The sequence below is a fragment of the Scomber japonicus genome, chromosome 11 (assembly GCF_027409825.1).
Source record: "Scomber japonicus isolate fScoJap1 chromosome 11, fScoJap1.pri, whole genome shotgun sequence".
Classification (NCBI taxonomy): domain Eukaryota; kingdom Metazoa; phylum Chordata; class Actinopteri; order Scombriformes; family Scombridae; genus Scomber; species Scomber japonicus.
Genome location: NC_070588.1, coordinates 23,683,046 through 23,706,935, shown reverse-complemented (window position 1 = coordinate 23,706,935; position 23,890 = coordinate 23,683,046). Strand labels below are relative to the sequence as shown.

Sequence of the window (23,890 nt, the reverse complement as noted above, 5' to 3'; positions counted from 1 at the left end):
TGATGTCTTTGACTTCCACCAGTCAACTCCGCTCCCGTTTTATACATACGGCTGGTGCTGGATAAATTCAGCAAGCCAGCTAAATTGCATTGTGTTGATTGGACATGAATGTCCGCTGTGAAGCCTAGTGCTAGTGAGAGAACTTCCTTTGATTTGTCCTGAAATAAAAGCTGTTTTATTTCTAGTGAAAAACTTAAAATGCTGAATTACAACTGCAGCATACTTTTAGAGTCATATCCTGCTTTCTGCACTCCTCACATAAACCAGACGGAGTATTTCCAGTAGGTGAGAACACATCTGACATGGACATGCTCCTGCTGTGTGCTGCTTCTCTGGGAAATTGTCCAGAGTTCAAATGTGAAAACTGTCAAAGACGCTTCTGAACTTGCCTGAGAATCATCAGTAATCCAGTGACAGTTATTAGTTATACATCCAAACTGCTAAAAGTTCAATAGTCAAACATACTTTTTAATAACACATATTTTCCAAAATACTAACAAATGTAGGCTTAAACCAGCACCTACCTATGGCTGACATTACAACAGACCCTTTGTTGACCTTTTATGGGGTCTCGCACTACTGATAGTTTTATCATATTGGTCCCCCACCTAAGTTACCTGGCTGTAATTATGAATGGGTTGGTGGTGAGAAAATTACACACTAAAAGAATTAATTAAAATCACTGACCAGGACGAGTAATGTTAAAATGACCCTACTTCCCCTTGAGAAATGAATTCAGTCTTAATGGTACACGTTTATTATGACTAATAAGAACAAATAGGGAACATGACCAAAACTACAAAAGTAGGACATGAACTGTAATAAACATATATTCCTGTCTTTGCCTTTCCTCACTGTCATGGCTTAGTTAAAACATTTATGGTCATTCTTTTTTTATTTACAGTCTATTTATTTAATGCAGCTAACATTCATGATGGGTAATAACAGAAGGTGTTAGCATGAAACATCGGAGCAAAAAGGCTGATACAATTTTGTACCTCTGTTTGGGCTCCAGTTTCAGAAACTTGGTGCATTTCTGTAAAGTTTGTGTATTTTTAACTTTTTGTGTGTGTGTGTGTGTGTGTGTGTGTGTGTGTAGATGAATCCGCGACAGTGGAGCCAAATTTCAGAGAGTGCAAAGGATCTGGTGAGGCGCATGCTGATGCTGGACCCTGCTGAGAGGATCACCGTCTACGAGGCACTCAACCACCCTTGGCTCAAGGTACAGCAGAGCAGTCAGTAACACGTTAATGTCACAGCTATGTCTCTGCCAGATCTGATTTTTTTAAAAAGGCAGCTTGATAATGCTATTTTGCTTATTACCCAAATTACACAAAATGATGGTCTTTTATCTGTCACAATGCTTTTTGCAACATGTTGCAAATGTACCACCGCAGCTTTCAGGCCACACTTGCAATACCCCAGGAGCAGTGACATGCATCTAATTTTACTGGTTGGAGTAAAACATGGTATATGTTATCTTAACACTAATGTTGTTTAGCGTAAATTAATGTTCTGATCCAAAAACATTTTCAAACTTTTGTAAAACTATGTTTTAAAGTTATTTTTTTAGATACACTGTCAGGTTTAGCACATGCATCTTGTTGTATTGAGCTTGAATGAAACTATTATCTCAAATAAACACATGAGTCATTGGCCCAGTTCATGCTTGTTTGACAGGTTTCATGCTTGTTCACAGGAAACCACTGGAAGCCGCTTAATTCAGTACATATCCGCTTAAAGAATACAGTTCAAAAAGACACATAAGAAAACTGTGTTAGTGTTCCAGTATGATATCACAATAAAGTTGAATTTCCTTTTTTTTCTTTTTTGGTATTCTAAGGAGAGGGACCGCTACGCCTACAAAATCCACCTCCCAGAGACTGTTGAACAGCTGAGAAAGTTCAATGCCAGGAGGAAGCTCAAGGTTTGCTTCTGAATACTGACACACACGCATCATATCAGTTTTGCATCTATAAGGCTTGCAACATACACTTTGACTGTGTGTCCGACGATTAGAAAAAAAATTCAGATTGATGTTCTGCTGCTGCTGTTGTGTTTCAGGGAGCTGTATTGGCTGCAGTGTCCAGTCACAAGTTTAACTCCTTTTATGGAGACCCCCCTGAGGAACTCCATGACTTCTCTGATGACCCTACCTCGTCAGGTACACACAAAGTACACACTTGTACTTGTTATCCTGTCACCTTTGACAGACTTCCTTCCTCAAATGTCTTTATTCTGGTCTGGTCTCCAGTACTTCTGCTTTTTCTGTAAGGCTCTGCACCACACTCTGTTACCTCAGCCCAACCTTAAAAATAAGGAAATACAGCCCCACGTTTGCCTCTCCAGTTTTATATTTGATCTCATTATTCAGGTTAATAGATGCTGTAAAGGCAGAACTGCAAAGATTTAAGATGTACTTATCATTTTGTGTGGTCGATTTGCATGCAGAGAGAGTGCAAACAGCCTCTACCAAGCTAATTTCTATTTCCATGGGTCCAGCAATATGTGCACCATTAAGTGAACTCTCCACTTGTGATATAATTGCTTTTAACATTGATATTAACAACTGTGTGCATTTGTCTCTGTTTATTTGTCTGTTTCTGTTAATGCTTTCCACCTGCTAGGACTACTAGCAGCAGAACGTAGGTATCTGTTGGTACTCTGTATGTTGTGATGCTTCTCTTTTAACAGTCTGTAATTGTCAAGTCAGTTATCATCATTGCAACGTTATCTCTGTTTTTTGTAGCTTGACTTTATTGTTCACATTAGTTAAAGGAAGTACAGACAGGTTAAATACTGTATTGACCTGAATATAAGACGACCCTGATTGCAGGACGACCCCCTCCCCCTTTTTTCAAGATTCGTTTTTGGTATAAATTACTCTTATTTTCTTTTTAGTCACAAAAGTTTAATTCCACTGACAGCAACTTAACAAGCTATTTATAGCCACGGTGAACCAGAGGAAAGGAGCTAGGCTCAGTGTGACCATAAATGAAAGCAAAACCCAGCAGAGACTGTTTATTTATGTTATTTATCTAATTTATGTGCACTTTTTAGTTCAGTTCAGTGTGAGACTCTACTGTGAAAATAATTATCCTGGAAAGGACAATAAAATCTATCCATCCATCAATCCATCTGCTGTCACTCCACACGCACACACACAGAGCGCAGCAGAGCAGACACTGCAGTAACTGAGTTAACAACAACACTTGTTACATTACTGTTACTTCGTTGTAACTTTGTTCGAGATGGGATCTGTTGTTGTAAATGTATATTGACATTTAAATGTCTCAACCTCAAATATAAAACAACTCTTTCAGACATATTTCCAGGAACAAAACACATCTTATATTCAGACTAATATGGTAATTCCATGGATGTTTGTAATTGAACTGCACGCTCACCACATCCAGCGACCCTTGAAGTGACTGATGGACAATTGTGTGTGTGTGTGTGTGTGTGTGTGTGTGTGTGTGTGTGTGTGTGTGTTACAGGGGCGGTGTCTCAGGTGTTGGACAGTTTAGAAGAGATCCACGCTTTGACAGACTGCAGTGAAAAGGATCTAGATTTCCTCCACAGTGTTTTCCAGGACCAACATCTACACACGTTGCTCGACGTAAGTGTCACACACAAGCACCAACACAAGTAAACGCACTGGACAGTATACACGTTTTTATGAATCATTAGTAGCACTGGCTGCGTAGAAACAGCACAGCCAGCAAAAAATGAAGATCAACTATGCATACCCTACTTCCTTTAAAATACTTCAGTGAGGTTTTGCAAGCACAAACTTTTACACATACCTATTTTTATCTGTATTAACTGATCATAAAACTGATACAGTGTGGTTTCCCTTGATAAAATTGTGTTTACCCAACATCAGACTGGTGCAAACACATCAGTGTTTCTGCACATATTTAACTACTGTGCAAACACTTTTCGGTTACGAAACATGTTGAGTAATCACGTCAATAATCTTATTTACCCCTTTATTGGTCTCCAAGATACTCTGAAGAGCAACTGACAGACCTGTGATGCAGATAATAGTGATGTTGCATGGTCAGTCTACCATAGAGTAAAGACATTATTTAGACACCACAAATGGTCAAAGGCAAAACATAAACAGAATATTGCCTTAATCCTTCTGCTCAAGCTCAACATAATCAACATAAATGCATACCAGGGGCATGAATAACCACACTAAAACCATGCATACACCACTTTCTGCAGCTAAAGTGGTGTTTGTTAAGATGAATGTGCACATGTGTACTTCAGACGGGTGTGCAAAGAGGTTTCTAGAGTGATCCCAGGGTGATATGAGAGGGTGGTAATAATGCAGAGATGGAAAAACAACCATATAACCATCAGTTTTATCAACCTCTCTATGTACGTCGGGAGGCATCGCTTTATTTCCCCGTGTTAATGTTCTTTTTAGTTCAGGCTTTGTTGACGTTGACGCTATAAAATAAATGATCCTTCTGCTATTTAATGAGGGTGAAAACACTGGTACAGGTACATGAGATGAATTAATGATACAGGCGCTATGAATGATTATGTTGCAGGTATTGGTGAAATAGTATTTTTTCTTCTTTGTGATCCTTTGCATTGACAGGGACAAAGACTAGTGGTGATGATTAAGAATTTCTACATCCATTTATGGTCAACTGGGATTGGAAATCAGACACATGCACATATAACACAGAGATTCAGGGTCCTGCACTGTCACAGGTCCCTTTCAGTCACCTTTACATAAACAACTTTAACCAGACAGTCTCATGTCTGCACAAAGAAGTCACGTCAGCAGTATTATTAAGCGGAACCTAAGTAACATTTCTGTATCACTTTCAATGCTGCACAGAACACATAAAGGCCACTGCAGCAGAAGTTGTATAACATATACAGAGAGAGAAAATAATATGCTTTCTGTTACAACTTCTACTATTAGATTCATTATTAAGGAACGCTGTGAAAGAGAGACAGTTTGAAGAGAATACTGTTGTTGTCAAATCAGTCCATAAACACCTGCATTGTGAGCAGTCTCCCACGTTTGTGTGTGTGTGTGTGTGTGTGTGTGTGTGTGTGTGTGTGTGTGTGTGTGTGTGTGTGTGTGTGTGTGTGTGTGTGTGTGTGTGTGTGTGTGTGTGTGTGTGTGTGTGTGTGTGTGTGTGTGTGTGTGTTGTTTTAAAGACTGTCCCTGCTGCTGGAGGCCAAAAGGATAGGATGAAGTGGGTTGCAGGAGTTTAGAGGATCTGCCAAGTGTTTGTATTGCAGCAGTGTCAGTGGGAGCCCAGGGCTGCAGATGTCTCCCTTTCAGCCTCAGTTTCACACCCCTGCTCTCTGCTCTCCTCTGCTCTGCTCTTAGAGGAGGGGGAAGCAGAAAGGGACAGCGCATAGCCCAGCCTCAGACCAGGAAGAAACAATGGCTTCTATTGTGAAGCCTTAGTGCCATTCATGACAAGCACAGCCTCCATCAATATCTGTGCAAGTGAAAGTCGCTTTCCACCACTCCAGTGAAAGAGAGGCTGGAGGAAATCACAAATCCAGTAGACACTCAAAGGATGGAGCCGTCTGGCTAAGATAACTTGCGTAACATTTGCACTCTGTTGGCTGCGTTTATCTGACAAACCACTTACCTTCTCCTGGGTGAGTGTGTTTTTTTTCCCTGTTTTTCCCTTCTGATGTGTTTGCAGGAAGAGTGTTTTGTCAAGAGATGTCTCAAGCTAATCTGAAGTCAGTCAGAGAACCCCCCTGTGTGTTTGTGTGTGTGTGCCTGTGTCTGTGTGTTTGTATGTGTTCTTCTTGACAAGTATAAATAGGTGTTTGACTCGAGTGAATTTGTTTAGTTTTTTTCTCATATGCTAGTTTGCAAAGCTCCTACGACTACATAGTCAACAGAAGTCAGGTAATAAGTTAGCCTCAAGGAAACGGTGTCTGTGTTTGCTTGTTAACAAAAGTGAAGATATAATATTGCCTCATCTAAAAATAGGAGCCGCTATATGCTTCTTGTGGCAGTTTGCAGACATAGGTGAGAAAACCAAAAGACATGATGTCACCTTGAGTGTACCTTTCTTTCCCACTTCTCGGCAAAAAGTATGTTTTTCTAACTGCACATTTTCTTTTATTTAAGTGTGCTCAGTTGTCAGTTGCAAAATCTTTGCACATGTGAAATTTTCAGGTCATTTTCAAATTAAAAGCCTTCAGAGGTCAGCTCAAGCTTGTTCAGCACTCAGCAAAGATGTTGAGTGCTGAAAGATGTTGACAACTCTCCCCCTAGAAAGCACAAGGACAAGAGTGCAGCAAGTATCTATCTGCTCAGTGGCTGCAGACAACATGTGGGACGACACGTGCTCAGTCACTCTGAGTACGATTCAGGCTGTAGGCTCTCTAGTTTATTTTGTGTGTCTTATAAGCACTTCCTGAGCAGCGTGTTGAGTTTGTTCACGAAGGAGGGATGTACACACACAGTTGAAACATGTGCATCATCATTCTCAGAACTCTTTTTTTTTTGTTCTGTTGGTAACAGATATTCAAAGTGGAATTAAATGCACCGACTATCAAACCCGACCCCTTAGTCGCGTCCCCTGCATGCTATGAGTCAAGTATGGGTCAGAAAGTGGAGGAGTGCACCAAGGGATGACTTTACAGAAATGTATCAAGATATGTTTCACAGCATGTGTTACTCATTCGTTGCATTCACTGATGTTTTAAGCACTGCAGTACAGCTGTCATAGAAACCGCACATTAACAATCCATTAGGAAAAGCTTTTGTTCAAACAAAAGTCATGTGACTGATGTGTGACATCAGTGCCAGCATACAGTCGTAATTTCACTTGCTTTGATTTGTGTATTACAAAACATGTATAGGTCTACATTTCCAAAGGCCACAAGCCATGCTTAAGCTTCAGAAGAAGTGCTCGTCATCCATCAGTGTTCAACAATATTTGTAGCTTTCCTGATCGGACAATGTCACAGTGACGTCTGCTGTAGTCAGGTGTGTGGAGATGAGAAAATAGAGATTTAAATTTTTGAGTGCAAAACCACAAATGTCTCCAGGAGAGGAAGACTTTCTGTCTGTATTTGTAATGTTATATCTCATACTTTCTATGATGGCAGGCTTTTCACTCCACCTTCGAGTGTGAGAAAAAGTAGATAAAGTGAAGTTTGCTGTAGACATAACACTCCAATTCACCACAGGAATGATGATCATAAAGTATTTTTAGAGGTTAGTGTTGCTGTTTGTTTAGTCCCTAATGATGTCCATCATCACATGTCTGCTGCTGCAGTGAGAGGGACAACAGAGGAGTGTTGGAGTGTTGGGTCTCATGGTTGCATTGAACTGTGTGGTACAAAAGCGCTGTTTGTGTGTCACCCTCTGTGTCTGGCTCTGTGTGTGTTATGCAAGGTCCGCTGCTTTTGTACTGGAGAGCAGGTTAAATGAAAAGTACACCAGACATCTTGCTCATCAAACATCACATGGCTGTTTTTAAAAAGAATATATGATAATAATTGTTTTAGATAATTGCGTTGGTCTGTCTTTTGTTTTAAAAAGCCACCCTCTGCTTTGAATTCAGCATACAGCTGGTGCCTTTGTTTAGACTGCGTTTCACAGCCATTTTGTCTACAAACATACAATCTCTTAGATACACCCACTTTCGCATCTGACTAGGCCCATACAAGTCAGTCTTGTCAGTGCAGTTTATTAGTCAGCTGGGATTTTTATAAACAGAGTGCTTGTGTCTGTCGTCCTTCAGTCAGAGAGATGAGAAAACGGTTCCTTTTTGTTCACGTCTAGATGTTAAGAAAATGAACTCAACAGAAAACGTGGAATTTAAAGTTTAGAGCCAAAGCAAACCAAATGGAGAGCTGGAGTAGAGAACAAGTACGGTTAAATAAACTCACTTATTTTGTAGGGGTTTTTTTATGAATTACAAATTAGTTAAGAAGTAAAGCAACAAATAAAATGAGCTGCTGATTATCATTCAGAGTGCCTCTAAGCAAAAACACAAACTGTCTAAAGAGTGTTTGCACTGCAGAAGGTATCTTCTCATCATATTTTAACACTATATTTTACTATTGATTCACACCAGTTTTTTAATAATCAAAGGAAACACAAATTTCTGCAGATTTAATTGTTTTTTTTGGGGGGGGGCTTAGAATAAACTATTCATAATAAACTTTTTATCTACAAAATGTGCCTTTGTGATAATGAATTGATGGCCTTGCTTGGTTATTGGATTTGAGAAAGTGTAATTTTATCATTTTTTTGTCTTCATACAGATACAAAGCTTTGCCCCCAAAACATTTTAAAAAATAAATAAATTGAGCGTCTCTGTCTTGCCTCAATTTTTGCCTTTCATGACATTTCATCACATCTTTATGACATTAGAGTCATAACAGACATCCTGTTTTTCTTGTACAGCAGCTTGTGTAAAAACTGTCATTAAAAAAAAAAATCATCTGGTGTAATTCTTGTTCTCTTCTCTTTAGATATCGTTTGTGCTTCACTGGCTGTTTAAGCAAATGACTTTTTTGTATCTGTTGTTTACAGCTCTACGATAAGATCAACACCAAGTCGTCCCCACAGATCAGAAACCCACCCAGTGATGCTGTGCAGAGAGCCAAAGAGGTGAATGACACACACACACACACACACACACACACACAAACACACATACACACATCTTTTTTCCTCCACACTCAGACTCAAACTCTCTATGCACTCATACAATAAAAACACACACAGCCGCATTAACATAAACACACATCCATTCCATGTCTGTCTTGTCATGTGATCCGTGTGACGATAATGAATGTAAAATGCTGTAAAGATGACAGGTTCCGTAGCTGCCGCCTCTTCTCTCAAACACTTTAACCTCACAGTTCTGCTGTCTGTGTCTCTGCTATATTAATCCTTCTGGCCTCTTGCTCACTAAAGCTCTAACACATCACTGCTGTGGATTTTTCTGCTCTCCTGCTCTGTTCGTTTAAAGAAGTTTCTCTCATAGCTGTACACTACCAGAGGTCCTCCAAGCGTGTGCAGGGCGGCCTCAGCAAAATGACAATTACTTTCTCCATAATTCATATTTATTAGAAAATGTTTAAATATAGCAGCAATAGTCAAAATGTTATTTGGGGGCATACAGTGGAATCTTTGGTCTAATATTTGTATTTAAGAGCCTGTTTTTGAAAATAAGCAAGAAATCCTGATCGCAATTAATGTTGAATCCAGATATTCTTTAGCTGGAGAAACAAGAAAACCTCATTTAACTGAAGCAAAGGTTTATAAAGTCACTTTACGAGGCAGGTTTTACAACCCCAGGGGCTGTGAGAGCAATTTAATAAGCAAGTTTCCTGTTTTTATAGTTGAAGGGAGTCACTGGTTAAGTCAAGTTTTTTAACTTTCTGTATTGACTTTAGATATGAAAGTTGAAGAGTTTTTACTTTTTTTATTTTTTTAAAGAGGCTGATAGGTTGACAGAGAAGCTACCCAAGATGTAGCTTTTAATTTATAGTTCAGTGTCAGATTTCACACTGACAGCTCTAAAGCAGCCCTTTTTTTTCCTTTTTATTTACTTTGAGATATAGAGCAACGATGTCAAGGTTGGCTTTGTCTCATTATTGAATATGAGACAACTCCTGTGTTTGCGCTCGTTGTAGAGAGCGGTGATCGCAGTGACCAGTGGAGCAGGCTTTGATGGAAGAAGACCACTAACAAGTCTTTGTGCAGTTTGTTTCATGTTGACGTCACTACCAACAATCTCCACCAGCATCAGAGACTCATAGGAGAAAATACAAGCTGACAAATCACAGCTCCTCCAGTCTCAATAGCCGTAGCGTACAGCGTTCTTACAGCAGCAACATGCATTGTATTCATTACTACACCTACACATTACCCCCTTAATGCACAATTGTAAATCCAGTACTACAGCCATCCATCTTCCATATCTGTTTGTCTTCATGGCGATGGTGTGGAGCTCATTCCAGCATGCTTTTACTGGAAGGTGGTGAAACATCCTGGACAGTTTTCCAGTCTGTGGAAAGACACTTTCATGCTCCATAAACACATTCAAAGGAGTGAAACTGGAGCGTGTGGAAAGAAGCACACACCAGCACGAACCACGAGCTCCACAACAATCCAGATCTAACTGCTTTGAGTCAACAGACTAACCACTAAGAAACTGCGCTGGCCAGGTCGGTTTAACAGCTGCAATGACATGAAACTGACTAGAAAAAAACAACAACAAACAAACAGAGAGTAGATTGCTTAATTATGCATTATCAGTTATTGCATCCTCTGTGGGATTCCTCTGACACTTCGGTGACCTCTCAAGGTTTATTTGTTCATGATCCAGCTCTCTGCGACTTGTCAGAGCAGCTGTAGCAGTGCCCAGTGGCCTGTTTACAGAGAGCCGTTTTAATCAAGATCTCAGGCTTCTCAGCTTGACCTTCCTCATTAGAAATGCTGCGAGATGTAGCAGACACACACACACACACATACACACACACAGTGTATTTGTGTCCTATTAGTAAGGCTTTGTTTTCTTACAGAGAGTTGCATTATGGTCTCCAGGGTCTCACTCTGGTTATGCTGAATTCACATACACACTGTTGGACCGGGTTTATGTGTTTACCTCACAGCGTACTCAAACACCCGAGCAGGCTGGAATCGGTGCTTAACGAGAAGTGTGAAAGAAGAGGGAGAGCGCGAGGGGAAAACGTGGATCAGTGGTGTGCATTGTGAGAGTGTTTGCGTGCCGGCGGGGTACACAAAATGCTGTGTTTACGTTGTGTGCTTTGTTCGAGGGAGCAATTAAAAAAATGTCTGAACAGTGAGGGAGTGAGGGAGTGGGCGAGGGCCGGCGTTTTAAATCCCAGCGCTGTTAAGACAGGGAAAGCCATTTAAGGGAGCCGAGCTTTGTTTTATGTGGCTTTGGTCAATGTCAAAAAGATCTGGTTAATTAACACAGCTCTGGTACACTGTGTCCTGGAAGCTGGAGTCTGCTTATAGAGCGAAAAAAAAAAAAGTGTGGTTCACATTTTCCTACTTAAATCAGTCTAGATGGATCAAGAGTGCAGATGGAGCCACAACAGATGCAATACTGTCTGTGTGGGTGTGATGAACGAAACTGCCTTTTGGTCCTATAGTGAAAGACTTTCATGTCTTCTGAGACTTTTATTACATGTATTGCTGCCTCAAACCTCACACACACTGAAACATTAGAAGCACAATAAACTCTGCTTATAGCCAGATGATTTTCGAGCATCTTGCATTTGACCGACCCAAAATTCTTTGAGTGGCGCATAATTGGTCCCATTTCCAAACACAGGAGTAGAAGCAGTCTGTCAGCTTTTTCACTCAAGACAGTAGTTAGAGTTTCCAGAGTGCAGGAGAGCTCAGGGTTGTCATCACCTGCCAAGAGTTCCCAGCAGATGGAAAACTATATGCTCACACTCTGACAGATGAGGGCATGTAGAGAGTAAATCATTTGATGTAAGTAATAAGAAGTTTCTTCAAAGTTATCAATTTGATTGATTTTTACTCCATATACAGTGCCTATTAAAACTAAAAGTGGGTTTATTAGTTCTTCTAATGCATGCTTAACTGGCAAAAAAGAAACACAACAGTGAAGGTCAGGATTTTTATAAATGTGTTTGCCTTTTATTGCATTTCCATGCTCCAGTTCGTCTAGCTGATGCAAATAGTTGATTTCTATGTATCAGTGTCATACAGCTCACATAAAATCATTTATCCTTCTATAGACAAGGACACATTCCAATTAAATCGATAATGCAGCATCTATATATATAATGAGTTATAGATGTGCAATCCATAATGTTGTGTATGAATGGTCCAGATGCACAGTTGCCATGATATTAGAAAAACAGCAACTTAAAATGAATCATAGTAGCTAAAGCATGCTCACATTGAATCCTTTAGTCCTTTATAAGAAATGTAAAAAGAAGGTGAGAAAACAAACAGGATTTATGTTGACTGTTGCTGCTTAGAGTTCAGGAGGCTTCAACTCTTATGTGTATAAAAATATTTTGAGCGCTACAATTTTAAAAAGAAAAAAGGAACAATCTTAAAGTGCACTCTTCCACTTTCAACCGTAACCTGACTGTGTTCCTGCTGTGCGGGGGACCTCCGGCCTGATTTTTTAGCACGAGTGATTCTGGGATGCTTGACAAATATTAAACTAGGGCTGCTTCAGTGAAGTTTCACCTCTAATAAACTCATCATTCAATCTTGGTTGTGCCTTTTGGGATTACCCTCCTCCTCCACCTCCTCCTCCTCCTCCTCCTGCTCCTCTGCTTTACCTCTGTCTCTACCGAATCTCACTCTGGCTGACTCTGACCTGCTTTGAACCAATCAGACTGCAGCCTCCTGTGGACTCTGAGCTGACAGAGCAGTGATAAGGTGCTTCAAACTTCAACAAAACTTTTTTCTCACTGCACTAATACACTTTTTTTTCACCTCTACACTCTTATATATCTAATCAGCTGAATGAGCTCTGTTAGTGTGTTAGAACTAATCTTTTCTTGTAAGTGAAGCTTCCTGCTTTGGCTATAGATACTAATCTCACCCCCCTCCCCCTAATTCACAGCCCATTTCCAATTGGCTGGCATTGATTAAAGGCAGGGGCGGAGTTTTTAACTCTCCCCTCACCTCTGTCATCACTGACTCTCTCTTAATGAAGACAGTCAACAGCCTGTATAACCCGTATCCCTGTGTCTTCCTCCACTTAAGAGTTCCTCCCAGGACGAAGCAAGTGGCGCTTTGAAACATCTGGAATATGTAAGCCCCAAGAACTCATCACACTACTGCCATGTTCACAAGACTAATGAGTGGAGTACGAGACAGAATTAGCTGGTGCGGCCTTTAACACGTTTTATTGGTGTTGGCTTGGACGGAGGGGGAGTAAAAATCAAGATAACACCCATGAGATGTCACCGATGTCGCAGCTTCCTTTCGCCGTTTGACCAACATTGTGCACCTAACAAAGTGTGTGTGTGCGTGTGTGTGTGTGCGCGTGCATGTGCCTGCGTGCGTGCTTGTGTGTGTCAGCTGCAAACGTATTGTGATGTACGATTCTGATATGCCAGTGGCTCGTGAGTATTACAAGTTAATGTGATTATTACAGTATAGAGATAATGAACAGTTAGACGTACACAGAGAAAAAGGCACCACACACACACACCTCTGATTGATGCAGGTTTCTGGCCTGTATCCACACACACACACACCGACACCCCTCCCTCCACGGAGACCTCACCTCTACAATGCCACATTCACCAGTCAGGCGCAACATAACTGGAGCTGACATCAAACTAAGTCATGCTAAAAGAGAGCAAGAGGAGGAGGAGGAGGAGGAGGAGGGGCGAAGGCTTGACCAGAGTCCTTGACTTGTTGAGTGGTGTCTCAGGTTGGCGGTGATGATGATGATGATGATGATGATGATGATGATGATGTGGGAGGCGGTGTCAGGGAAAGCTTTGAGAGGGTCTGTGAGGTTGTTGGGTCACTCACCATAAGCAATCTGAGGTGCAGCAAGTAGGGCGCCGTGGCGTGAGTGTATCGGCTTAAATCCGAACTCTCTCTCTCTCTCTCTCTCTCTCTCTCTCTCTCTCTCTCTCTCTCTCTCTCTCTCTCTCTCTCTCTCTCTCTCCCTCTCTCCCTCTCTCCCTCTCTCTCTCTCTCTCTGCGTCAGGTACTGGAAGAGATCTCCTGCTACCCAGAGAACCACGAAGCTAAAGAACTCAGACGGATACTGACCCAGCCGCATTTCATGGTGAGTCAAAAAGACACAAAACACACACGGGCACTCACGTCCGTCATACCTCTCAAACGGGTGCAGGAGGCCCCTTGACAAACATTCAGGACTGCTGACCATGCTGCTAGATGTAGCACAGCTGAATCCCTCTATCTCTGGTCAACAGACGCTGGAGGCCTCAGCAGTTTTACTAGGAGGTGTTGTACAAACCTCAACTCTACAACTTTTTAGATGCTCTAAGTGCATCTGCCTTCAACCAGTTTATGGTTAAATAGAGCTAAAACAGAGGCAGAAGCAGAGTTATATTCTACATCATTGGGTCAATTAGAGGAAGTGGTTTTATCATCCTAGATTTTAAGTGATATCAATGTTTGCAACAGGCATATACAGTCAGTGTTTGTTGTTTGTTTGTTTTTAGCCAGACATTTGAATGTACAATTTGAATCTATCTGAAAACACTCGAAACCTCATTTAAACTGGGTCTACGGATGTGAGCAGCAGGAGTTAATGTATTTAACGGAAAGTCATTCGACTGTCAGCCCCCCCACCACCACACACACACACACACACACACACACACACACACACTTGCTAATCCTATCACATTAGAGCGTCTGATTTCCGTCTCTGATCAATGGCCTGCTCAGTATCAGATAGACAGACCAACAGTGAAGTGAAGGGGAGGGAGGGAGTGCGATGCAGGGGAGAGGAGACATAAAAAAACAAAAAAGAATGATAAGCAAAGATGGAAGGAGAAGGTCCAGACTGTACGGAAGGAGAGGAGGTGTAGATGGAGGTCAGTAAGGCATGTCTGATGCGATGTGCTATGTCGGGTCAGAGGCCGGACTCCCTCAAAGCGCTAGAGGAGCGTAAACTGACGGAGGGAGGCAGAAGAGAGAGGCACCTACATGTTTCACATTCCAACGGACTCAAGCGAGAGCTAGTTTAGACAAAACCATTTGAACTCTTTGAGGACTTTGTGTTTTGTTTATGAGTGTGTTTGTGCCTTAAAGAACAGATTACCTCAGAGCAATACAGATCATATATGTTGCTGAGGATTTTCTTCAGTCTCGACTTCTTTAAAGAGTGACTTTAGGATTAAATATAGAGTTTAACAATAAGTTTTAATATAGTCACCAAATCCTACAAAAAGACCAAAACCAACAATGCATACGTCTGACATCCAACACTACTGAATTCCCTGCTCTGTCTGTGGCACTCAGCCCCAGACCCACTGGTTCCTACTGAAGATGTAAATCTAAACAGGTCACAAATATACTGTTTTATTCTTATAATATTCTTATATTACACGGTTTATTTTTGAGCAAACATTCAAACAGAGTAACAGTGTGATATAGTAAGTATTTAAAGCAACATGACAGTGTATGTGGGGTCTCATGGCTAATTTATCTGGTTTTTAATAGTTTTTGGGCAACAGCAGATGATACTGTATATAAAGTTTTTGCCAAACAGGTGGGGTATTGTTTAACAATATACACTTTTGTCATAGTCAAAATAGCTAAATAGTAATAAACTGTAGTTATTCTTTAAGAGGAGCTGAATATCTACCAGCAGGTGATGCCTCTATGTGACCTCTGACTTTTTTTGTCTGAAGTGCTGCTGTACTGTGAAAAACCTTCATCTTGAAAACTATCGAGCTGATCTGCAGTGACCTTTTTTTTTCTTCAACTATATTATTCTTTCATTTGAATATCTCTCATGTACCAGGCTAGAAGACTCAGGCATCTGCTGGTTGTCTCTCAAATTCACAGCAGTGTTAAATGCTGCTGTGAAAAGTTTTTTTTTATTCTTTTCAGAGTATTCGACAGGGGCGTCAGTTCATCTGAAAGTCTCTATCCTTCCCCCTTCTTACCTCTGCGTTTATTATCTCTTGCGCTCCCTCTCACTTATCTGTTCTTTTGCTGCTTCGCTGTTTTGCTTTCTCACTCTTACTCAAGCACACCCACACTGCATGGAAGGATTAGTTAACCCCTTAACCCTGTCCTCATTACAGCGCAGGCACACACACACACACACGTACACGTACACAACCTTAACTTCCTTTGTGTCCTAGAACATGAATTTTTTTGGTGTGTGATGTAGTTTGACACAGTAGTTAGAGACGATGCCAGTGCCTTCATGTCTCTGCCTCTCTGATCTGCTCTCCTTCTGTGTGTGTGTGTGTGTGTGTGTGTGTGTGTGTGTGTGTGTGTGTGTGTGTGCGTGTGCGTGTGCGTGAGCAGTGGCATGTTTCCCCTTTGTTGAGGTTCGATTGCAGTCTTTTTAAGTTCAGATTGGTTTGTTAAAGTGCCACTCAAGGGTTTTGCGGTTGTCAGAGGAGTACAATTGAACACCCTGTGGGTGTGAGACACCAGCGGGTTTTGCAACAATACAGGACATGCAACTTCAACTCAAACAGACAGAAAGGATACAGACTTTAAGCTCCAGTAAAAAAAAAAGAGGGAAATACCCTTTTAACTGCAGAACAGCAGAGGTTCAGATAAAGTCCATTCCAGCAGGAGCGGTTAAAGCTCGATGAGCTCAAAATGCAGCGCCTGTGTTTGTTGGTGTTTTCCTCTGGTTAACAATTATTTTTGTGGTTCAGGACTAAACAATTAAGTTTACCCACTTTAAGGCTAATTTGTAAATCAGTGGGTACAGAGCATAAAATGAATGTCTCTGAAAGGTTTCTCTCCTGTGATATACAGCAGGTAGGACAGTAAATAGTGTGGGCAGAATTTTAAGCATTAACTGCAGGAGCTAGCAGGCTCTCAGCAGCAGTCCACAGGTTGAAAACAAAAATTATACAGTGTTATTGGTATTACCCTTAATCAGAATCAGATTTATTCACCAAGTATGTTAACACACACAAGGACTTTGGTTCCAACTGTTGGTGTTTTCATGTTAGTTCAGTTAGTATATACTCTGCGTAAAGCAAACAAGGCGGAGTCAATTTATGAGGAAAATCTGATGTAACTGCATCTTAACTCATCTGCCCAGTTGTTTTTGATGAATATCATCTTAGTCTGAGCCAAACGACAAATCACCTGCACCAATAACAGTGTGTCACAGATGTATTAATAGTAGCCTAACTAATAGGTCAGAAGATGAGTACAAAGGAAATGCTTTTGAAACATCTTTGTCATTCAGTACACAAATGCTGTCTGTCAGTCCTGGACAAAATACTCAACCATAATTGAACTGTAGCCTGCGTACTTCCCAGATATCACTGTGGTTATGCAGGTTATTCTGTGTTTGTTTCCAGTCTAACTCTGTGTTTAACTGTGTGACTACAGGCTTTGCTGCAGGCCCACGACGTGGTCGCCCACGAGGTTTACAGCGACGACGCTCTGAGGGTGACACCGCCACCCACCTCGCCCTACCTGAACGGGGACTCCCCTGAGAGCACCAACGGAGACATGGACCTAGAGAACGTCACCAGAGTCCGCCTGGTCCAGTTCCAAAAGAACACAGATGAGCCCATGGTACACAGTTTCACACATTTAGCGCCCGTCTTTGACCTGTTGTGCTTGTATCGTCCACTGACTCCTGATATGTGTGTGTGTGTGTGTTGGTGGATGTAGGGCATTACGTTGAAGATGAATGACTCAAACCACTGCATTGTGGCGAGAATAATGCACGGGGGAATGATCCACAGACAAGGTATACTTTTTCTCTCTGACATCTGACATTTCCTGCACACTCTGTATTACTTTGTAATACATGGTGGCCAGGGAGCCACATCCTGTATGATAGTGAAATATGTCTCTGCAGTTCACCACAGAAGAGAGGTTTAGTCATATCTATTAAAAACGCCAAATCTGTTTGACTATTTCCTTTACAGTTGTGTTTTTTTTTATTCGCATTAAAATATTATTTTAATAATAATATAAATCTATAGGAAGCAGAAGTAGGGCAGGGTTTTTTCAGATCCTCTTCTAGTCTTCTAAATGCACAGTCAGCATTAAAAAAAGAAACTTCTCCATCTTTACTGAAAGAGGAAACCAAACAAGGTGCCTGTCCAGATATGAGGTATCTGGCAGTTGATTGAGACTGTAACATAATGGTGTATCATGCGGTCATGGGAAAGCCGCTATGATTACAAATATTCCCTGTACTGTTTTACTCAAAGGGTGAAAAGAACAACAGAGGCTAATGAAATATTCTGTGACTCCATGACGAGATGGAAAGTTTGATTACACTTTTATTTTCTTCTCCTTTCTCACCACACTCTTTTTCTCTGCTCATCTATTAGGAACGTTGCACGTAGGAGATGAGATTAGAGAGATCAACGGTATCAGTGTGGCCAACCAGACCGTTGAGCAGCTGCAGAAGATGCTGGTCTGTGTGTGTGTGTGTGTGCGTGTGTGTGTGTGTGTGTTTGTGTGCATGTGTGTGTGTTTGTTTATGACACATGCTGCATTTTATCTCTTTTACATCACTTTTAAGTGGCTGAGCTGAAGATAATGTTCACTTGTTTCTCTGCAGAGGGAGATGCGAGGAAGCATCACTTTTAAGATAGTGCCAAGTTACAGGATGCAGGGCTCTTCGTGTGAGGTAACACCTTCTCCTCCTCTTCCTCTTCCTCTTCCTATTCCTTTTATCTTTATTGCGAATCATGAGCTCCTGATCTGGTTACTAACTGCTCGCCTGGTCACTCAGCGCGTGTATGGGTGTAACCCAAATGTGTGTGTGTGTGTGTGTGTGTGTGTGTGTGTGTGTGTGTGTGTACTGTGTACTGTGTACGGTCTGCATATATGTGTTTGTGTGTGTTTTGCTGTGTTTTGCTGGGGCTGGGTCAGATATATCAGCACACCAATTTCACAACCAAGATACCGGAACTCCTCCTGTCCCCCCTTTCTGGTCCAGGAATGAGCAACACCTCTCTGTGTGATCCCACCCACCTGTAGACTCACACACTACAGGCGTGGACAAAATAACAGAAACACCTTAAAAATCAGTGGCTCTGCAGTCAGTGCTAAAGCTCAAAATGTCTGGCTTTTGTTGAGGTTGATGAATCGGTTAAAATAACAATTTTAATCCCAATCATCAGTATTTATGTTATATATTTCATATTTATATTAATGCTGGATAAAATCATCTGACTCTACAGCTTTCTTTTGAGGGAATATTCAGCCTGACATCAGCTCTCCTATTCATTTTAGTGGGATCAGTGTGTTGATATAGTGGGGGTCCCACCACAGAGGGCTCAGCAGGATAACCTTTTTCAGTCTGTCTTTCAGCTTACTGTTGATTTTACAACAAGCAGTTTGTTCACTCTCACCAGTCAACTTTTTTTTTTAGCAGGAAAGCTTTTAGACATCTGCTGTGCGCCACCTGCTCAGCACCAAACAGCTGACAGACATTCAGGATTGTGTGGAGATATAAACAGAGCAAAAAGGAGAATGAATATTGGACATTTGTCAGGTAGCTAGAGAGTCAACTCCAAATGAATGCTAATGTTGCTTTATATCTGCTGTATGTGGACGTCAGCAACCATTTTCATTCAACACCTTATAAGGTGAATTGTCAGTGTTGTATTTACAGGCAAAACAAATCAATCATTAATGCTTTAAATCAGCACCTAATGCATTCTTGACAAAAACCAAACATTGTGAGCTTCATCAAATGAATATTTACTGCAGAGCTGTTGTTTTATACAGCGTTTCTGTTATGTTGTCTGCTCCTTACATAAACAGCTGCTGACACACCCTCACTTGTACACAGAGGCTTAAAGATGCAAACATATCACAGAAGCTCTCTGATGCCTTCTGCCCCCAAACGTGGATGAAAATGGACGACCAAAAGACTTGAAATGAATGTGATCATGAGCTGGCACACACATTTAATGAGCGATAGGAGGGCCAGCTGTCCTTATTCACATACTGCATGCAGTCTGAAAGGAAAATGGAAAAACTGAGAAAAGGCCTATAGGAGAACAAAGGTGTGTGTGTGTGTGATCAATAATTGATCAAACAAAAACCCACTGATGAAGAGAAGCCTAGAGAATTTAATGAATGGTATTGTTCAATTTCCTTCCTGTTTCCTCAGTTTGAAATTAGGGGAAGATGGAAAAGGGAACATGTGTCTAAATAGCATGATGTAAAAAAGCTCTGTTGTGTCCCTCTGCTTCGAAAATAAGCCAAAAACTACAATAATGATAATAACAATAAGAAGAAGAAGAAAAATAAATAATAATAATACAATTCAAATCATTTACAGATATTCAAACTTAGTACTATTTAGTGGTTATTGTGGAGTTTTTAATTGTACCACATGATTGAAAGCCTCAAGATGGTTTCCAGGATCAAGAATGAACTTTGAAGACTTAATTTGATTAAAGGTTGACTTTTTAAATTACCATGTAATGTCTTTGATCACTATTGTAATGGGCCACACAGTACATCCACAACCAGTTGGCTGATCAGTTATAACAGTTTTATTTATTATGCCTACTATTGGTTGCTCAGTTGATCATCTATTGATATTCATTGATGTATTGTAAATTATTTTCTTCCTCTGAGGGCAGCCTGCTCTGTAGACTTTAGTGGTTTAATGAAGTAGATTGACAGTGTTGTGTAGAGTTTCTCTTTCATTATAACTCATATATGAGTTATATATGGAAACAGAGTCCAAAAACAGACATATAATGTACTATAAGTATCACAGCATACAGGCAGTACAAACAGCAGTGCGGACACAAAGACAGTAGCAAGTAGTGGCAGCAGACCAAAACAAAGTGGCAGAGATGCCTGTAAATCCAAAGCATGATTGGCAGTTGTCGTGGCTGAAAAGAAATAAGAATGACCCAGTGTCATTCCCAAAGAATTTTTGAGTCAGTATGAAGTTAAGAGTACTGATGTATAAAAAAACCTGACCATGTAAAGGCTTGTATATAATTAGATTTTTAAAATGGATTCAAAAAAAACACTGGTAACCAGTTCATACATGCTAAAATTAGGGCAATGTGGTTATTATGGTTGTCTTTGTTTAGGCTAAAGTTCTCTGAATGACAGCTGACTGCTGTTGTAACACAACAGAGCGTTTGGTTTTTTTTTAAATAACACATGCAAACCGCCACCCAGCTTTTTGCCTTTTTCTCACAGGAGAGAGAAATGCCAACCATATATAACTCTACTATCCTCAAACTTAAATTCTTCATCAAATGAATTGTGTTGTACTTTAAAAACCATCCATTTTTAATGTTATTGTTATAATTTAATTAGTGCCTGTATAATCTATAAATGTCATATTTCAGTTGTCACTTGATTTTGACTTTCACAGATAAAAATCCGTCTCATCGGGTCATTATCTTCACAATCACCTCACATCATTTCACACATATTGTTTTCTAATTTCAGCTCTTTTGGTTGTCCAGCACACATAAGCTGCTCTGTGAGCACAAACATCTTTAGTAGCGGCTTTAAGCTGTGACAGTCTGTGTTAGTGATGCTCAGACGAGTGTCTCATGTCAGTCTACCGCCCCCCTGTGGTGATGTCAGGACGTGCAGGCTAGATGATGATGTTGTCTCCCATGTCTTGATGACGCATTTCATTACGTCAACACTGTGGTGGGTCTCTATTGTGTTCTACAAATGTACCCTCTCCATCACCTGCGGTCACTGCCCAGATATCTAAGTGTGTGCTCAAGTGTGTGTGTGTGTGTGTGTGTGTGTGTGTGTGTCTGTTTGCACCCACCTGGACACTTGAGCTCATGGATGTTTGTGTGAGATTTGTGTGTGTGTGTGTGTGTGCACTGCTGACCTGTGTGTCTTATTTCAGAAAGAGTCCCCCACCACCTCCAGGCAGTCCCCTGCCAATGGCCACTCCAGCATTAACAGTTCTATCTTGGTAAGGACTCCCCTACCCCAGAAAAAACCCCTCTGCCCTCCCCATAGACAGACCCACAACCATTGCTGATTTGTCATGGTATATTTACATGTCCGTGTCAGTCGAACAGGTTGTCCGTCTCGATGTTCATTTATGATGGGTTGTGTTACTCTTTCTGTTTAATTTTGAGTCGTGTATTGTGATAGAAGTAGAAACAGCAGTAGGCGGGTTGTACTGCGGATCTCCCGTGTCGATCCCGCGTCATTCTCCCTGTTCATCTGTTTGAGCCAAAGGCCCCGTGTCCGATATCTCAGTTAACAAATTGGTGTGCCTCATAAAGCCTACTGCGTGCTGTGCCTCGCTGCTGACACAACACACTCGGCCTCTCGTGGTCTCAGTGGTGCAGGGGACACACACTGCACACACTAAACCTAATCAGGTTCTGCAGTCCTCTGCCGAGGCTCCAGACCGACACTGTGGTCGTGCTGATGCTGCAGCTGCTTTGCTTGCTCTGTGCTTGCTTGGTCGCTCCACAGCCAGATCTGCTTTAACAGATGAGAATTACTCTGCTCTCCTATCCTTTCTTGTCTTTTTTTGCAAGAGCAGCCATTAGATTGCAATTGAATGTGCATGCATGGTACACATTTCTCATTTTCTGAACAGGATATATTCGTGCTCTTAATTTGATTTGTTTGTATTAACCTAGCTGTTGTATCTCACTGAACTATGTCTCTCTGTCATCAACGGCTTACTTCCACAGGACCTGCCATCCACTATTCAACCCAAAGGTCGACAGGTGAATAAAAGCACTCTCTCCCTCACTAGCTCTTTACACAATGCTTTGCATCCTTCCCCTGATTGAGAAGTGTATGTGTCTCGATTTTCTAACACTGCCTTCATTTTTTGTTTCACAAAGCCCATCCTCTAATTCAGAGTGGAGGTCAGCCACTGAGTATCATTTAGAGTCATTAACAAGATAGTTCCTTTTGTTTAAATTGTTTAAACTGGTCGCTGGCTGATCCCCAAGCTGTCACTCGTGATGTGACCTCATTTAGAAAATAAATATTTTTATTTGGGCCCAACTCCAAAATACATTACCTTCTGTTATTTACACCAAAATAGACTGCAGCTGTTGGCAGACAGTTCAGCTGGAGTCAAATTAATCCTTGTTTTGGGAAATTACTTTTTATTGATTTGGAAAACATAACGCCTCCCTTTTTAAAGTTCAAGAGGAAAACATTCAGAATCGCAGTAACGCAAATGCATCTGTCTGTCTGTCTGTGTAAATCCAATTGGAGGAAGGAAAAGGTAAAAGCAACTAGAAATCCTGACATCTTCATGACTCTTCTTCTCCTTCTCTGTTCTCCCTAACAACCACTCCTGCTCCTCACAGACATGAACACATCTAGCATTTGAAAAACAGAAATTACAAGTCACTGCTGTGGTCACTTTGTGCCGGACACAACTGTGGACTCTGTGCCTACAGAGTGGATGATGAAAATCAAGCAAATGCACCCAGATTACACGTCTGCAGTCAATGATTTGTTTGTGGACGTCTTCACAAGTCCAAAATGTTGGATCCAATTCGAAACCGATCTGTGGAAAACCCAAAGTGCACACCAGTAATTTTCCAAAAGGGACCCGAGCCAAATCAGAGTCCAAAATAAATCTGAGCATAATCCAAACCAAACCAAAATAGAGAATAACAACAGCAGTGTGATGATCCAACAGTTACAATTCATGTTTTGTTTTTTTTTCTGCATAGTTGACACCCTTTGACGCGCCTAAAAAAACACACAGGCTATAATAATTATGGTGCACTATATAATCAGAGCTGATAGCACATCTATTTGGATGCAACTGCAAATTTCTTTCACAGACAGGAAGATCAATCAACCGTTTGTTCTGAAAAACGTCACAAAATCACAGGTTCCACATCCAAAAATCATACTTTCAGATGTCTTGTTTTGTCCTCCCAAGACATTTATTTTACAGTTGTAGAAAACTGAGAAAATCCTCCTCAGCAATAGAAGAGCACCTTACTTAGTCCAGGTCGGGTCATGGTCACTAGAAGCTGAAAGGCTCACACTAATGTTAAACTAACCCTCTGTAGACTGAATGTGACCACTCTTGTGTCCTCAGCCTGACAGTGCAGTGCAGTACTATCCTCATTTAAACTGTATGTATGGTACTAATGGCACAGGCATTGTTAAACCCTGCAGACCACACAGACACCCCTAACCCCTGATCCTCAGTCAGATAAGCATTCATGGCTGCTGCAGTTT

General features: G+C 41.1%; 1 protein-coding gene across 3 annotated transcripts in view; it reads left to right on the top strand.

Annotated features, from left to right (window-relative positions):
* The window catches only part of caska (calcium/calmodulin-dependent serine protein kinase a), a 129,876-nt gene that overhangs the window by 95,252 nt on the left and 10,734 nt on the right, over positions 1-23,890 (top strand). For 2 of the 3 annotated variants that reach the window (XM_053329277.1, XM_053329278.1), the window contains exons 8-19: positions 1,100-1,222; positions 1,844-1,927; positions 2,065-2,164; positions 3,498-3,619; positions 8,552-8,629; positions 13,713-13,793; positions 17,072-17,260; positions 17,360-17,438; positions 18,031-18,116; positions 18,264-18,332; positions 21,558-21,626; positions 22,366-22,401. In XM_053329277.1, the coding sequence (XP_053185252.1) occupies positions 1,100-1,222; positions 1,844-1,927; positions 2,065-2,164; positions 3,498-3,619; positions 8,552-8,629; positions 13,713-13,793; positions 17,072-17,260; positions 17,360-17,438; positions 18,031-18,116; positions 18,264-18,332; positions 21,558-21,626; positions 22,366-22,401 (1,116 nt within the window). The remainder of the gene's footprint in view (positions 1-1,099; positions 1,223-1,843; positions 1,928-2,064; positions 2,165-3,497; positions 3,620-8,551; positions 8,630-13,712; positions 13,794-17,071; positions 17,261-17,359; positions 17,439-18,030; positions 18,117-18,263; positions 18,333-21,557; positions 21,627-22,365; positions 22,402-23,890) is intronic. The other variant, XM_053329276.1, reaches the window with a different exon arrangement.